This window comes from Cupressus sempervirens, chromosome 7 (genome assembly GCF_028749045.1).
Source record: "Cupressus sempervirens isolate cs-2001-9-10 chromosome 7, ASM2874904v1, whole genome shotgun sequence".
Taxonomy (NCBI): domain Eukaryota; kingdom Viridiplantae; phylum Streptophyta; class Pinopsida; order Cupressales; family Cupressaceae; genus Cupressus; species Cupressus sempervirens.
The window spans coordinates 284,214,861-284,231,554 of record NC_143124.1 but is presented as its reverse complement, the minus strand read 5'-3'; the positions used below and the strand labels follow the sequence as shown (position 1 = coordinate 284,231,554).

General features: G+C 35.8%; 1 protein-coding gene across 5 annotated transcripts; it reads left to right on the top strand.

Annotated features, from left to right (window-relative positions):
* The first annotated feature begins 5,541 nt into the window (after window positions 1-5,541).
* LOC149546539 (uncharacterized) lies at window positions 5,542-10,745 on the top strand. Of its 5 annotated transcripts, none has more exons than XM_089791245.1 (12): window positions 5,542-6,657; window positions 6,765-6,887; window positions 6,983-7,308; window positions 7,400-7,545; window positions 7,639-7,710; window positions 7,816-7,863; window positions 8,093-8,140; window positions 8,745-9,154; window positions 9,251-9,479; window positions 9,572-9,821; window positions 9,931-10,042; window positions 10,134-10,745. In XM_089791245.1, the coding sequence occupies exons 1-12, from the start codon at window positions 5,668-5,670 to the stop codon at window positions 10,449-10,451; spliced, it is 3,072 nt and encodes a 1,023-aa protein (XP_089647371.1). In that variant the 5' UTR covers window positions 5,542-5,667; the 3' UTR covers window positions 10,452-10,745. The 5 variants fall into 5 exon arrangements, with proteins under 5 accessions (XP_089647371.1, XP_089647370.1, XP_089647369.1 ...); XM_089791244.1 differs by having other exon boundaries at window positions 8,090-8,140; XM_089791243.1 differs by having other exon boundaries at window positions 9,572-9,839; window positions 10,134-10,597.
* Window positions 10,746-16,694: the final 5,949 nt, after the last annotated feature.

Sequence of the window (16,694 nt, the reverse complement as noted above, 5' to 3'; positions counted from 1 at the left end):
TTTAGATTCAATGTATCCAAGCTGCAAGATGATTTGGATGGTTATAATTAGGAGACAAAACATGAGAGAATCAAATTCAGTAGCAATAATCTATCTATTTTTACCATCTTAAATTTGAAGTACTCTAATTTAATGAAGGTTCAACACACATTTAATGTAATTCTATCATTTGTTTGTATTTATCCTCTACTTATCCTGCATTTAAATAATTCATTTCATGTCATTGGGCCTTTTATTAATTTAAATTAATATAAATGGGTTAGACTTTTAGTTATATTAAATATTATGTCCTAATTTATTAATTTATTTAAATTAATATTTAAGTTTGGTTCTATCTTAAATAATATTTGATTACCCCATAAATTAATATTATGCATCTCCTCTTATTTTCTAGATTGGGGTAGAACTTTATTAATTTAAATTAATCATCCTTCCTTCACTCCCATAATGAATATTATTATGGTAAATCATTTGTTGCACCACTTTAAGATGGGTGTCTTCTCATTTTAAAGTTCATGACATTGGTCACTTTGAGATCCTTCATCCACACAATCAAGTGCTCAAGGTCTAAATCATTCAAGTCTTCAAGAATCATTCAAAAAATTCTTCCATTGAAGATCAAGGATCAAAGCATCAAGCCATGGAAGGAATTTATCTAGTAAGGTCTTCTTCAATATCCTTTGTTGCATATTCCACATCCATTCATCTTCATCTTCTTGATCCAAATCAGTTGGTGAAGTGAGCACATTATATTTGATTCAAGAAATCCTATTATTGTAAGCTAAATTAGTACATTTTCTCTACACTTATGCACTTCAATTATTTCATTTCAAGGTCAATTCCTAAATTGGGACTTGACCAATGCGAACCCCCATAAACAAAAAACTTCTTTATTGCAAGTTGCAAATCTTGGATTGGAAAATAAATCATAGATCAGAGTATCCCTTTCTATTTTTTATAGAACTGTAAAACACAATCAACATCACACTCTTTTTTTAGAAGTAAACAGATCAATCCTAATGCTTCAAGGGATGTCATTTCAACCATGATTAGGGAGTTCAACCTTGAAATATCACCATTCAACTTATATGGTTGTTTGTAGCACAATTGTGAACCCATAAATGAGAATCAACCCTTTTAGAGGTAATTTGACATCCCTTTCTCAAGGTTGTATTTCACAAGGTAAGTTTTAGTTCCTATTACACTCTTAGATAACAAGCACCCCTTTCTCCAACTCTCTACTCCAAGAGAGTAACATTGATATGTAAACTCCTTATTATGAATCACATAAAGTTAGATTCACCAAGACACATATTTAAAATGAAGATTGATATTGACATTTCTTGTGAACTAAGAAAATAATACATAGAAATACAAAAAATAACTAAGTAGACAAACATATGCATTAGAAATAATATGAGACAAAGGATTTTATTTCAGAGTTCACTAGACTCTAGCTATGTCTCTAGATCTAAAAACTTGCAAGATCAATGCCATTATTATGATTCAAAACTCTTACATGACTATGGTCTTCGATGGAGTTACAATATGCTTCCTACTTCCACATTGCAATGGTTGGAACTTGCTAGCAACATGTTTGTACTTAGGTCCGTCATTAGTTTTTCAAATGATAGCAATAAATCTCTCTCTCTCTCTCTCTCACACACACACACACACACACACACACACACACACACAAGAGTATATAAATATAATGGGGATTAAACCTTAAGTCATGAAAAATCTCTCAAGAAACTAAGTTCTCATGTCTCTCTAAAGAGACCACTTAGCTTAGTTGAAAGAAAAAACTTTCACTGCCTCAAAAACCTATACCAAGATCAAAATAAACTCTCCAATAGTTGAAGAAAAAAGAACACTCTCTTCTTCTCTCACAAGAATTTTCTCCAAATTCTTCTCTCTAGGATTAGAAAGTCTCCTCCAAGTCTCCTTTAACTACTTGAAAAATTCTTCAACTTTCCTCCTCCTTTCAAATTCCAAACTTGCCCCATTTATATATTTACATGGACTATAATAGGATTAACCATAAATTTTCAAATTACCCATATCCTCTATATAGGGTAAAAATATGTGGAAATCCCCCCTTAATCCCAATTAAAAGCCCATAATCCTTTAAATTATTTACAAATCCATTTAATGTCCTTTCTTAATCAGCTAAAATAATTCAATGAATATATTTGGGGTGTTTTATTTGAATTAAATCCCCTCTTTTCATTCTTTTCCACTAGTAGGATTGATGACTAGGTGAAATTCAATACACATAAGGTTTAATGGTCAAGAAGATCATTGGGAATGAGAATGGTGGGTGTTCCAATATTGCCAACTCCATTTTTGTCATCTTATGTATTTTGTCTATTTTCAAAATACATGAAACAAAGAAAACACACATGATTTCGCAAGGGAAGTTGGTAGCATATTGGTTATTAGGAAAGAGATAAGGTGTTAGGGAGATGGGAGGTCATGAGTTTCACTCCCTTTCTCTTTTTCTCATTTTTAAATGGATTTATCCAAATTTGTCCAAGTTGAGTATTGCCACATGGGGAAAAAAATGGATTGGATGAAGGCACTTGTTAACACCCAATTGGGTGATTGTTCATACTACCCATGTGACCATGCCTCATTTATTCCACATGTCACCACTTTATTGGCTATATTGACAATAGGTCGATGTCATGATGATGTCACTTGTCTACTATTTTCTTGGGTAATGTTGATTGGCCATGACTCTTGCATATAATGTGTCAAACCATAATAATGGTTTCCACTTTTTGGCCAACATTGACACTAAAATAGACATTTTAAAAACCTTCAGTTTTATATGTGTATTACTAAAGATTTGTAAATAATTTGAAGATGATGTAAACTAGTGATTTGTAGAATTTACTTTCTAGTATCTAACAAATTCTTTTTTTCCACAGTGATTGAAGTCCATATTTTTTTCTCCTTCAAGAAGTGGTATATATGAGAGATCATCATTTTTATAGAGTGGCGGTTGTTTGTATCAACATACCTTTTAAAACAAATATGATAATGACAAAATCTTTTCAAGGATACAATGGTAACATCAATACCTAACAACTTTAGTTGGTTTCGTTCAATTTAGTTAAAAAATTAGATTATATTAAATAGTACAGTGATGTTAATGATAAATTAGACATAGGTTAATTTTAATCAATATCATTTCTTTTGTATAAATTAAAATTGGTTGTTTCTTATTTTCATACAAAGGCAACACACACTTTTTTACCACAAAAAATTCAAAAATTATTTTCTCTCATTTTCTAGTTTTTCTAAAGCTTCTAACAAAGATTTGTGAAATGGCCAAACAACATGTATTTAATAAAATTACAGATAAAACATCACAATAAACACAATGTATATTAAAAGTATACTCATTGGAAAGTTTATTGGGAGTAGAACAATCAGGTATATTTAGTTGTAAAAAAAAAACTTGTACTTTGGTGGCATCAAATGAAGCCCTCGGAAAGGTTTTGAATGAACCCCCCTTCATCCAAAGCCCCTATTTGTAGAATGTGTGGCACCAAAGGGGCTTTGAATGAAACCCCCTAGTCACTCTTTGACAACTTTTGGGCTTTGAATAAAGCATGGGGCTTCGAATGAAGCCCCTAGGGACCTTCATTCAGAGGTTAGGCTTCATTTAAAGCCTCATAAGATGGAATCCACACTTTCTATCAGATTTCTTTATAATGGAAAGTGGGAACCATTATTGTGGGCTCACCCTTAAATCTTTCAAGTTAAGGGTTCCTTACATAGAATCCAAATTAATTCCATTATAAACCATATTTTCTAAAGTGTTTGCGACCATGTTACCTTCGATGAGTGTGTGGCATATCATAAATTCTATAAATTAATCCCATTCTCTCTTCAAAAGATACACAATTCTCTAATTAAGCGACCTTCTGTTTAAGGTATGCATTTATTATGATCATTTAATCTCCTTCAATATGTGTATTTTTAAGCCTAAGTTTTTTTCTAACACTAATCCATATACAAAAGCTTGGGTTTAGCTATATCATTTCTTCTTGGAGAAATTAACTTATCTTGGTGTGCCAACAATATGCCCTTATGATCCTCAATGGAGATAACAATCCCAAAATCCCCTAGATTCCTTCTAGTAGGACCATCAAAATTTATCTTCACAAGATGCATAGCTAGAGGAATCCACTTTACCTTTGACCTATACATACTTTGTGTGTAACAACTTACCATTACAAGAGAGGAAGGAGATGGAAACCTTTTCCAAATCTTGGTAATCATAATATCCCATGATGAAATGTGTGATAGCACTATTCTATTTTTAACAACACTTAGTGCCATTTTTTTTATCGATGTCTCTATGCCTTTGAGCATTATTTGCAAGGGAGTAGTAATCTTCCTGAAGATGTGTTTATTATGGAGACAATTATACATTTTCCAAATCAGCTTACCACAAACTCTAAATTTAAAATAGTTTTATTTAAAATAACTTAAAATTCTAGATCATTAATAGAGTCAATAATGCATAGTAGAAATAGGCGAGAGCCTACAACACAACAGTAAATTGTGAGTCTGTTATCTTGGAGGTCTTGAGTTTGAATCTACTCTCAATCTAGAAAACTAAATGCATAGTAAGAATAATTAATACAATTACACTACCACATCTTTATTTTTAAAATAAAAATAAAATAATTTAGACTATTTATAAACCTAAATTTAATTTAATTTTTTTAATTATCCATAGAATAAAAGATTATGGTTCTTTTTCATTCCTCCATTCTCAATACAGTCAGTTAACTAAACAAAGCCATGCTTTTCTTTGCTATTGAAATTTTAATTCATTTGGATACATAATGTCATTCATATTAAAGAAACAATTTTTGGCAAATTCAAAATAATCTATACCTGATTTGAATACAAATAATTATATAAAAAATCTCTGAGTATTGCCTGGTTTAAACATTAACATTTGGACACAAGCTCTTATATTTAGTGAAGTCGCCAGATTTCTCAGCTGTTCCTATAGATCGAATGTCTGAATTTTTTTAATGTTTTTTTAAAGGGTTCATTGGATAAATAGCTTTGAAGTTGGGTCCCAGCTTCCTTATTCATCGGTAACGTGGAGAAGTTTTCTTTATATTGTCAAATAACACGCCCAATTTCTATTGGAAATGGATGCCTACGGCTAAGATTTTTTGAATCTTTTTTTCTGTCATGGATGTCAAAAATTAGGCTGTCCATTTCATACAGCAAATGTTGTCGGCCATAAAAAGCAGTATCTCAGAAACGCCTTCCTCGAAGTGGAAGTATCTATGGGGTCACAAAATGCACAATTTCCTGGAAAATTAAGGAGAACGTCCGTATAAATACTAATGGACAAATTGCATAATTTCCTGGAAAATACTTATGGACAAAATGCGTAATTTCCTGGAAAATGTTCATGCCCCTCATACGCGGTATCCGTACAATGAGGTGCCTATAAAAAGGAGAGCAGGAAGAGGCTCAGAACCCAAAAAGTCATCAAGGCTGAGAACTGGTCTGTTTGGTATCTTGAGGATCAATCTATTGGTTTTCTTTTTATTATCCTGTAGGTAGGTACCTGAGGATCAATCTATTGATTTTCTTCTCGCTATCCAGTAGATCAATCTAAATATGGCCGATCCTTCAGACAGTATTGTTCTTCCTCCTCCCAGTATTGTATCTTCTCCTAACAAGAGTCCTGCAAAATTATCACCTAATGCTCTTCTGCCTCCCTTTCCCAATACTGCATCTTTCTCTACCAAAAGATCCACAAAGTCATCACTCAGTGTTGTTATTCCTCCCTCTGCGTTTACTTCATCTTTTTCTCGCAGCAGTCCTATAAAATCATCACCAAGTGCTGCTCTTTCACCCTCTCCCATTACCGCATCTTCTCCATCTTCCTGTAACAGCGTTCCTACAAAATTATCACCCAAAGATGCACTTCCTCTTTCTACCAGCACTCCTACAAAATTATCACCCATTACTCATGTTCTTCCTCCCTTTCCCAAAATTGTATCTTCGTCTAACAGTCCAACAAACTTATCACCCATCGATGCTCTTCCGCCTTCTTCTAATTCATCTAGAAGAAGCTCTACAAAATTATCACCCACTTCCACTCTTCCTTCATCTACTACCAGTCCCACACAATTATCTGCCCCTCTTCCTACGTCGTCTTCTTCTAATAGCACTCCTACAAAATTATCACCGAGTGTTGCTCTTCCTCCGGCTTCCAATATTCCTACAAAATTATCACCTAGAACTACTCTTCCTCCTTCTAAGAGTAGTCCTAGAGAATTATCACCCAATGCTACTCTTTCCCCGCCTAACAGAAGCCTTACAAAATTATCACTCAATCCTACTCTTCCTTCTCCTAGCATCAGTCCTACAGAAATATCACCTTCTTCTGCTCCAAAAGTACAACAAACCGCCCCTCTTCCTCCCTCTAACACTTGTCCAAAATCACCATCTAGCGCTGGTCTTCCTCCGTCTCCAAAGTTATCACCCCCTGCTGTTCTTCCTCAATCTCCGAGAACGCCATCTTCGTCTAGCAGCGGTTTTACAATTAATGTATCAGACCTGCAATGTTGTATTGATGATGTTATGTCTGCTCTTATTGACAAGGTAAACTCCATCTTCTTCTTAGCATTTTACAGTTGTGCTTTAAAATCTTGAACTGTTAGTTATTGATGGGTAGCTTCTAAGACAGTTGCTAGGATTGGTATTTACAGGGACAGAAATGTAGATTGGTTGAAAGTGGTAATAAACTGAAGCAAACGGTGCAGCATGTGGCATCTGATTTTTCGAACGTATTTGGATCCATTGCAGAGGGAGCAAAAATTATTTCTGACCAGGTAATTTATGATTTGACCATTCTAAATTTTTTCTATTGCATAAAGATACGAGTTTTTTAATTTATAATTGTATTGCCCATCTTCTCTGGGAACAGAAATCGTGTTCTAAGAAGCTCTATGGCCAAGGACACCCAGTAATCGCGGAGATAATAAAAGGAGTTGCGAATATTCACTGGGCTGCTATTGGACTTCTAACAATAGCAAATGTTTTAGAGAGATTTGACAAGATTTCTGTAAATGATAGAGATTGCTTCGACCTTCTCAAAGCGATGCTGGATCTGGCTAAAGTTCTGAAGCAGCTCAAAGATGATAATTTTGACCTACACAAAGAAATTGCTGAAAAAATGGTGGAGGCGCTTTCGCTTATCTGGAGTGGAGCGAAATTGTGTCGTTCCTTTATCGCTCACAAGAAAATTTTGAAGTAAAATCGCTAAGCCAAAAATGAATGTTTTACTTCTATTCAAGCATATACTTTGGATGAGGAGAATAACTTTTAATTTGCCTACATGAAGGTTTTTCTTCACTACAAAGATCCGCGACGATCTTGTGTATATACGCAGAAAGATGGACGGTATGATTGTCCAGCTGAGCCTTCAGATACAGATTAAGGATGCCTCTCTCAACAATTCACGGCGACAGCCATACAGTGATAGTGCGGGTGAACTTAATCGAGCCATTCACTTTGGAATTATATTGGACCTTTTACTTTAAAGTTTTATTATTCTCTTTAATCTATGTCGATAATTTTTAGGTGCTCGTCCCATGTTTGAACCAACTGGATTTCCTTGCGATCAATCCACTACGACTAATGAAACTCTTCAGTGTAAGAAAACGTTTCCATCATTTACTTTATAATTTGAAATCTCTTCATCTTATCTGTACGAGCAATAGCACTAAATTTTACCCGTTGACTTGGTATGTCAATCAGGGGGCCTTCCTTCCGAGCGACTAACCACAACTAATGAAAATCTTCACTGTAAGAAAATTTAAGCTTGCTGCTACATTTGGGTTAGAATTTTGTTCCAACTGTTCTTACTAAATACGTTGAAGTCTAAATTTTCTATTCTAATTCCGTTTGTCGAATACCATCATTCTTTTATACTCATCTTTGTTTTATATTAACATCAGTTGTTTTATCCTTTGGCGGTTCCTCATCTTATCTATGTCAGCAACTAATTTTAGCATGTGACTTAAATTTGAAGCAGGTGGACTTTCTTGTGAGCAGTCAACCGCAACTAATGAAATTCTTCAGTGTAAGAAAACACTCTCCCATAAGCACTTCGTTTTTTTTTTCTCCGTGTGTTTGTAATTTGCACGTGTGTTTGTAATTTATTAAGACAAGACATTTGTAATGTATATTTTGATGATTGATTCTTGATGATGTGATCAGTAAGTACCTTTTTTTTTGTGTGTTTGTTAGAATCAATTATTGAGTGTTTGTGTATTTATTGAGTTTTTGTGTATTTAGTGAGGATTGTTTAAATATGATATATTAAGACTTGATTTGCAGATTAACACATTTAAATAGTCAAAAGCTACTTAATGTTTAAGAATAATATATTTATTAGTGGGACAAAGTATATCAGTACAGCACATAAAGTTGATGGGACGGGCTATCCTCTCACAAAAATGTACAGTTGACCAATTTTCAGAAGGTCAAAAACATCATGAATTTTTTTGAAAATTTCAGCATTTCAGATATGCATAATTTGTAGTAGAAAACAACAAAAAAATTGGAAAAAACTCAGTATATTTTTGTGAATCTGGAAAAAAAAATTGACTTTATTTTGTCTTTAGCTTTTCATTTTGTACAAGACTAGCGTTTACCAATTTAATAGAATAATTTGGCATTGACAGGTGAGATGGATGATGCAGCCCAAGCAGAAACATGTCGAGGAGACTCGCGCATTGAGATATGTGCAACGGATCCCAACGTTGTCTCTCAAGTAAATGAAGGGGAATCAGATGAACCCGTTTCATGTAAGATAGAGAGGCCTAAAAAATCAAAGAGGCGTTTTTTCAGGCTCCCGGCATATCTTAAAAAGTTCAAAGCTGGACGTGGATCTCCAACGCAGAGAAAGCAAACGCCTGCCAAGAAAGTAGTTCTTGGAGTAACCATGGACAAAAAAGAGATGTGTTGGTTTAGCATAGAAGGTGACTCTGGAGGAATGCCCACAATCCACTTCACTCCCGAGGAACTCGACAATGCAACTAATGGCTTTCGACAGCAAGTTAAAAGCAGCCATGCTCGTTTCAACATGTTTAAAGTAATATTTTCACTTCCTCCAGGTAATTTGATTTGAAAAACGGAGTAGCGAATGACATCAAATAACATAGGTAAAGTTTCTTTCATTTTTCAACAGGGATCTTTGCCCAGCGGAAGACAAGTGCAAGCACGGAGGTTCCCCAGCCAAGAGGCTTCGAGCAGTGAACAGGACAACATGAAAATCATGTTGGACGAGTTGGGGTGTATGCTACATTTGCGGCATAAAAGCATTGTAAAGCTTGTGGGACTTTGCAATATTGAAAAGGAGGAACCGATGCTGGTCTATGATTATCCGCCCAATGGACGTCTCTGTGACTTTCTTCAAGGTACGACTCTCTCTCGTTTTCTTGTCATTTCTTTACCCTTTTCGCGAGCGGCAGTCTTGGGATTTTAACAAATCCAATCCAATTATAAACAGGAGATTCTACCGGCGATAAAAAGAAAGGAGATTCCAAAAAGAAAAAGGATCTTGATTGGTCCGAGAGATCGAAGATTCTAAAGGGAGTAATCAGGGCGCTCGTTTATCTTCACGAGGAGGCGGACGAGCGCACGCATTGGGTACACGGAGATATTAAGCCGGAGAACATTCTTCTCGATGGTAATTTCAATGCAAAGCTGGCAGACTTTAGCCTCGCCAAAGTTGTAGCTTTTGATGATTCGTCTTCAGGGTATGGTAGAATGTTAAGGTCGAATTTTGTGTTACAACCAAACACAGTTTTCTGTTCTTTTCGTCAAATATAAATTAATGCCATTTTTCATTTTCATCCGCTGTGACAGTTATGAAGTGGACATTTACAGCTTCGGAGTCCTGGTGTTACAAGTTGTATCTGGCAGTGATTTACTACCTACGACATATGGTGGTGATGTCGTGGACCCTCGAATATTTCGGGTAAAAGAATTATCCACACCTAGTTTGAATTTGACTAGTCATCGAAGAAAAACACTATTTAAAAAAAAAAAAAATTGGTATGTATTTGCAGGCGTGTAGGTTATACAAAGAAGATCGTCTACATGAACTGATAGATCCTCAACTACTGGAAAGAGAAGGGTGCGAGTTCACAAGTATAATAAGATGCATCAAAATAGCTCTGTGGTGCGTCATGGTAAGAGATCCTTCATTGCGGCCAAAAACATCACAGGTGTCAGCTATGCTTTCCACAGAACAGGAGATTCCCCCACTACCAGATAATTGTTTGTTAATCGAGCCACATTCTAATGAATCTAACGAAAGTGTCCGATCTGTTGAAGGTGGCCAATCTGAGGTCGGGATTGAAGAAGTTATAGAGCCACGGGCATAAAATGATGAGATGAAATTTGTGAAAAATCAAAGATGTACATCTATTGTGCCAACCTCTATGTAACCACTGTGAATGTAGAATGGAGGATAAATGATGTCCCTACAAGTCAGGATGCACCTAACCCAGCTTCCACCTAGCAATAGCAAGTGCAGAACGATAAAGATAAAAATAGGAGCATAAAATAGTATGTATATAACTAAAAATGGAATTTGAGGACTGTATCGTGTATTAATTCATTTATTGATGTGAATTGGAAATTGGTTGTGATATACAAAATGTGCACTGTTTCAAGAACCATGTTGTTCTATGATGATCTAATAATTAATCACTTTTCATGTTTTCTATGTTCTATTATAAGATAAGCTATTAGCACACATACTAATAGATAATCACTTTTCATGTTTTCTATGTTCTATTATAAGATAAGCTATTAGCACACATACTAATAGATATAAATTGTGATATTTTTAACCATATCAAGCGATCTAATGAAATATTATACTATAGGTTATAAGGGGGGTCTCAATTTATGACAAATTATTCTTTATTTCATTGTGTGTCTCTTAAAGATGTGTACTTAATCCTTATATTGGATTTCCTTTCACACATTTGTTTTTCTATAATGTATTCCAACCTATATCCCTTCTCAATATTGAAAATCTATGATCCCTACAAAGTATTATGATCCTACTTTTTCTTTTAATGTTTTCTCAATCTTATGTATTCTTATATGTTCTCATTTGTGTTAAGGTTCTTAAGTTTTATTTCTTTTCACTTTAAATATATAAGGTTAAATGGTCCAAATCCTAAACTAATTGAATTCAAGGCGTTAAAATATCTAGATGTTATCTAATGAAGAGCTCCACAAACACCTCTATGGATTTTTCTAGCATTACTAGCATTTGACTATATGATGGGGCAATTACATCATAGACACTCATCTTCCTTACAAAGGAAGTGAGAAATCAAACCACCTAGAACTATTTCTTTTGATGAATAGACCGTTTCCCTTAATTAAAATATTCAAGGTACATATTCACAAAAAAAGGGCCGAGGGATAATAGATCACCACCTAGAAATTCAATACAACATGATAATGATTTATTCTTAAATGAACATAGATGGTATCCTTAATGTTTGTGACCAGCCCAGTTAGTTCTTGGCACCCAACATAGTTTGCTTTCATAGCTAGCAAGATTTCACTCATATTTATAACACTTAAGACTTTACCAAACAAAGAAAGTATTTGATGAAAAATAAAACTCATAATTGAAGGGGGGTTGATTTAATATAACCCACCATGGGCAAGAAAGGGACTAGGAATCTTCAAAATATCAATTCAGGAGACCAAAAGATAGACCTAAAGACTAGTCAACCAATGCCTAATGTGTTATTTCTATAATATATTGTTGCATTTCATGTTCTATAAAAAGAATAAAGAATAGAGCTTTTGGAATCATACAACAAAAGAAAATTATATTTGTGATTTTTAAAACTAAATTTTATTAAACCATTGATGTTAAAACTTTCTTGTAGGCTGTAAGGAAGCAAAGGTGCGCAGAATCGCTTCCTATGCTAATCTTTGAGAGGATGATTATGCAAATCAAAGTAACTATTGAAAAGATCTCAAGAAATGCATAATAACATAATCAAAATAACAAAGAACACACAACACAGTGATTACCGTGGGGAAACCCTTCCGGGAGAAAAACCCCACCCTCCAAAACTCGCACAATGTATTACCAAACCACGATGATTACAATACACTTGTAATGCAAGTTCTTACAAGAGCGCATCACCAGAACTCAAACTTGGAGAGACTCCTTCTAGCACTAGTCTTGCAAACTAAACTCAATTACACAAACACCTCCCCAAGCCCTCCTTTTATAGTGATTTTACAACCTGGAAACCACTTATGGTTTTACAAAACCATGGGCAAAACTACCATGCCACATGTTACCCATTTTTGACATTTACAATTCCAATATGAAAAAACAACCAGGTTAAAATAGTAATCCCATCCACAATATTGTCTCTTAGTCTAGACCCCCATAAAAGTCACAAAATGAGTCATCAAGGCTCTACAAATAGCCTACCTATATTCTACTAAGGACAAGACTCATTTAACAACTCACTAACCACTTTCCAATGCATAAACAAGTGGAAAACTCCCACAAACTAATTTTGAAATTTTCCAAGAAAAGATTGCAAGGTTGAGACACATGTTTCTCAACATTCTCCCACTTGTCGAACACCTTGCAAGAGTCAGGGGATCTGAAATATCATGGACTTAATTGCTAGGGGCTGAGAGGCCCATAGACTCTGAACACCATCTGAATTTCTCTATGCTCATGGGCTTAGTTAATGCATCAGCAACATTCACCAAAGTCTCTACCTTTTCCAGCTTCACCTTGCCATCCTCGACCATATCTCTCACAAAATGATATTGTACATCAATGTGCTTGGTCCTCGCATGAAAAGTCGGGTTCTTCGCTAGGCAAATTGCACTCTGGCTGTCACTATAAAATGTCACTGCACCCTGTTTGAACTCTATATCTGAACACAATCTCTTTAGCCAAATGGCTTCTTTGCAGGCATGAGTAGCTGCCATATACTCTGCCTCAGTAGTGGACAAAGCAACCACAGCCTGTCGCTTACTCATCCAACTAATTGCACCACCAAATAATGTAAACACATAGGCACTAGTGGATCTTCTTCTATCAACATCACCAACCCAGTCTGAATCCACATAGCCTCGAATATCCAATGAATGCTCACTTCCTGTTCTATGAAAACATATTGAGTACTCTAAGGTACCTCGCAAGTATCTAAAAACTCTTTTTACTACATCCCAATGTGCTCTTCTTGGATTAGACATATAACGGGAAAGTATTCCCACTGCTTGGGCAATGTCTGGTCTTGTACAAACCATAGCATACATCAAACTTCCAACAGCACTTTGATATGGTACTTGACTCATCTCTTCCATCTCCAATGGGGATGTAGGACACTGTGAGCTAGAAAGCTTTGTTCCCATAGTAACTGGAACACTCAATGGTCTTGAATCCTACATATTGAATCTTTTCAAAATAGTATGAACATACTTACTTTGGCCTAGCCAAAGCTTTCTGTTCCGTCTATCTCTTATAATCTCCATTCCCAGAATGTGCCTAGCTACACCAAGATCTTTCATTTCAAACTTTATTGAGAGTTGAGATTTTAACTCTACAATCAAACATTTTCCTTTGCCAATAAACAACATGTCATCGACATACAAGGCAACAACCAGAAAACCATCACCATTAGATTTGAAATATATACAATGATCAGATTTAGATTGCACAAATCCCAGACTCAACACATATGTATCAAACTTCTGGTACCACATCCTAGGACTCTGTTTTAAACCATACAAGGATTTCTTCAATTTACAGACCAAATGACTTTTACCTTTCACCACATAGTGCTCTGGCTGTGATATGTAAATTTCTTCCTCCAAATCTCTATGAAGGAAAGCAGTTTTCACATCCATTTGCTTGATCTCTAGGTCATAAGCTGCTGCAATAGAAAGCAAAAATCTAATGGATGTCATTTTGGCTACTGGAGAAAAAATCTCACCATAATCTACTCCCTCAACCTGAGAGTAACCTTTTGCAACCAAACGTGCTTTATACTTTTGAATGCTTCCATCTGAACGCATCTTCTTTTTGAACACCCATTTACAACCAACAGGCTTCCGTCCTTTAGGCAATGGTACAAGGTCCCATGTTCGATTCCTCTTAAGAGCTGCCATTTCTTCATCCATGGCTATTTTCCAGGACACTAAATCATTCATACCAAGAGCCTCTTCTATAGATCTCGGTTCATCAATGTTAGCATTCAATGCAAATATGCACCTCCAATCATCAGGAGAATACCCATACCTTTCAGGTGGTTTCCTTTTTCTAGTAGATCTTCGAACAAGATCGGGTTCCGGTTCAAGAGGTTCAGGTTCATGATTAGGTTCTCCCTCTTCCTCTGACGATTCAGAACTCGTAGAGATTTCTTCAACATCTTGTCTTTCTAAGGGCCTTGATTCAACTTTCTCAGGTGTAGCAGGAAGTTGAATCACATCTTTCCTTTCTTTAATTTGTTCTAGCTGCACTGTAACAGAAGAAGGCTTAGTTTCTCTAAAAATAACACTTCTGGAATAAAATACCTTTTGTGCAACAAGATCCCAAAGCTTGTATCCTTTCACACCATAACTATATCCGATGAAGATACATTTGATAGCTTTGTTGTCCAATTTTGTTCGCTTCTCCTTTGGCACATGAGCATATGCCTCACAACCAAACACTCTCAGATGTCTAAGTGAAGGCTTGTGGCCCGACCATGCTTCAATTGGCATCTTATCAACAAGAGCTGATGTAGGAGACCTGTTTATCAGGTAGCAAGCAGTGGCTACAGCTTCAGCCCAGAACTTTTGTTCTAGTCCAGCACCACTTAGCATACTCCTAGCCTTCTCCATCAAGGTCATGTTCATTCTTTCTGCAACTCCATTCTGCTGTGGAGAATATGGAGTTGTCTTCTCTCTTTTAATACCACAATCTTTACAAAATGTGTCAAAACTATTGGAGCAAAATTCACCACCATTATCAGTTCTCGAGAATTTTATTTTCTTTCCAGTCTGCAATTCAACCATTGCTTTAAATTCTTTGAAACAACTGAAAACTTCAGCTTTACTCCTAAGAAAATAAACCCATGTTCTTCTACTAAAATCATCAATGAAAGAAACATAATAAACTGATCTACCAATAGAAGGAACATCAACTGGACCAAATACATCTAAATGAATTAGATCCAAAATACATGAAAACTTATGAGAACTCGAGTAAAACTGAATGCGGTTTTGTTTACCATAGATACAATGCTCACAAAAATCAAACTCAAGATTGCAGTCATTCAATCCATCAACAAGGTTCTTATTTTTCAAGGTCTGTAGACCCTTCTCACCTATGTGGCCGAGTCTCTGGTGCCATAACATAGTCTTCTCTGTACGCAACTTTGATTTGGTAAACAGAGCACCCTTGGGTACCCAAAAACCATGACCATCTATTGAAAGAGAAAATCTCTCCTTCTCCAACTGAGTAGTCTTTTTCACAATCTTATCAGCAATACTATTGCACTCGAATGTGCATGCATCAAGTTGGTACAATGTACCCAATCTACTTCCTCTCGCTATTACCATAGCGCCTCTCACCATTTTTACACCTGCTTCAGAAAACTGTACATGTACACCTGCAGATCTATTAGCTTACTAATAGATAAAAAATTCCTTGCTAGTCCAGGGATATGCAAGACACCATCAAATCTTCTAATTCTACCATCAGAAAATTTCACACGAATACTTCCACAACCAACAATATCAAGTACTGAATTATAACCCAAATACACCTTACCACCATCGAAATTTTCATACTTACTAAACCAGTTCCTATTAGGAGTCATGTGGAAAGATGCACCTAAATCTATTAACCATGCATTTTCACCTGCATGAGTGGCCAAGGCTGCAATGAAAGCATCTCCATCTTCCTTCTCGGACTCAGAATCAGAATCTTGCTTCTTCTTCTTCTTCTTTTTCTTCTCCTCTTTGCAGTCCTTTCGAAAGTGTCCAGGTTTGCCGCAATTCTAGCAAATTGCCTTGGACTTACTAGGGGATTTCGATCTCCCCTTATTTTTGGACTTAGAATGACCATGCTGCTTTTCATTCTTGCCTCTTTCTTTTGGTCTTCCGCGAACACTCAAAGCCTCTTTGGCATTCAGAGAGACCTTCCTTTTCATCTCCTTAGAAAGTAGAGAACCAACAACGTCCTCCATCTTCAAGACAACTGAAGTGCTTCCTATAGCCATCAAAATACTATCCCATAAGTCTGGCAACGAACATAACAAGATTTGACACCTTTCTTCTTCATCCATTGGCACCCCTACTGAGGTCAACTGAGTCACCAACATATTAAACCTTTCTAGATGCTCAGAAATTTGGCCACCTTCTTCCATTCTCAAGGAATACAACTTCTTCCTCAAGAAAATCTTATTCACAAGTGATTTCACTTGATAGATCTCACTAACCTTTTTCCAAAGCTTCTTCATGGTAGGTTCTTCATGGACATTAATCAGAATCGAGTCTGCAAGACACGATCTGATGAGACCTTTAGCTTTTCTATCAGTCACATCATATCTTGCGGCTAATGTCAGATCTGTGGG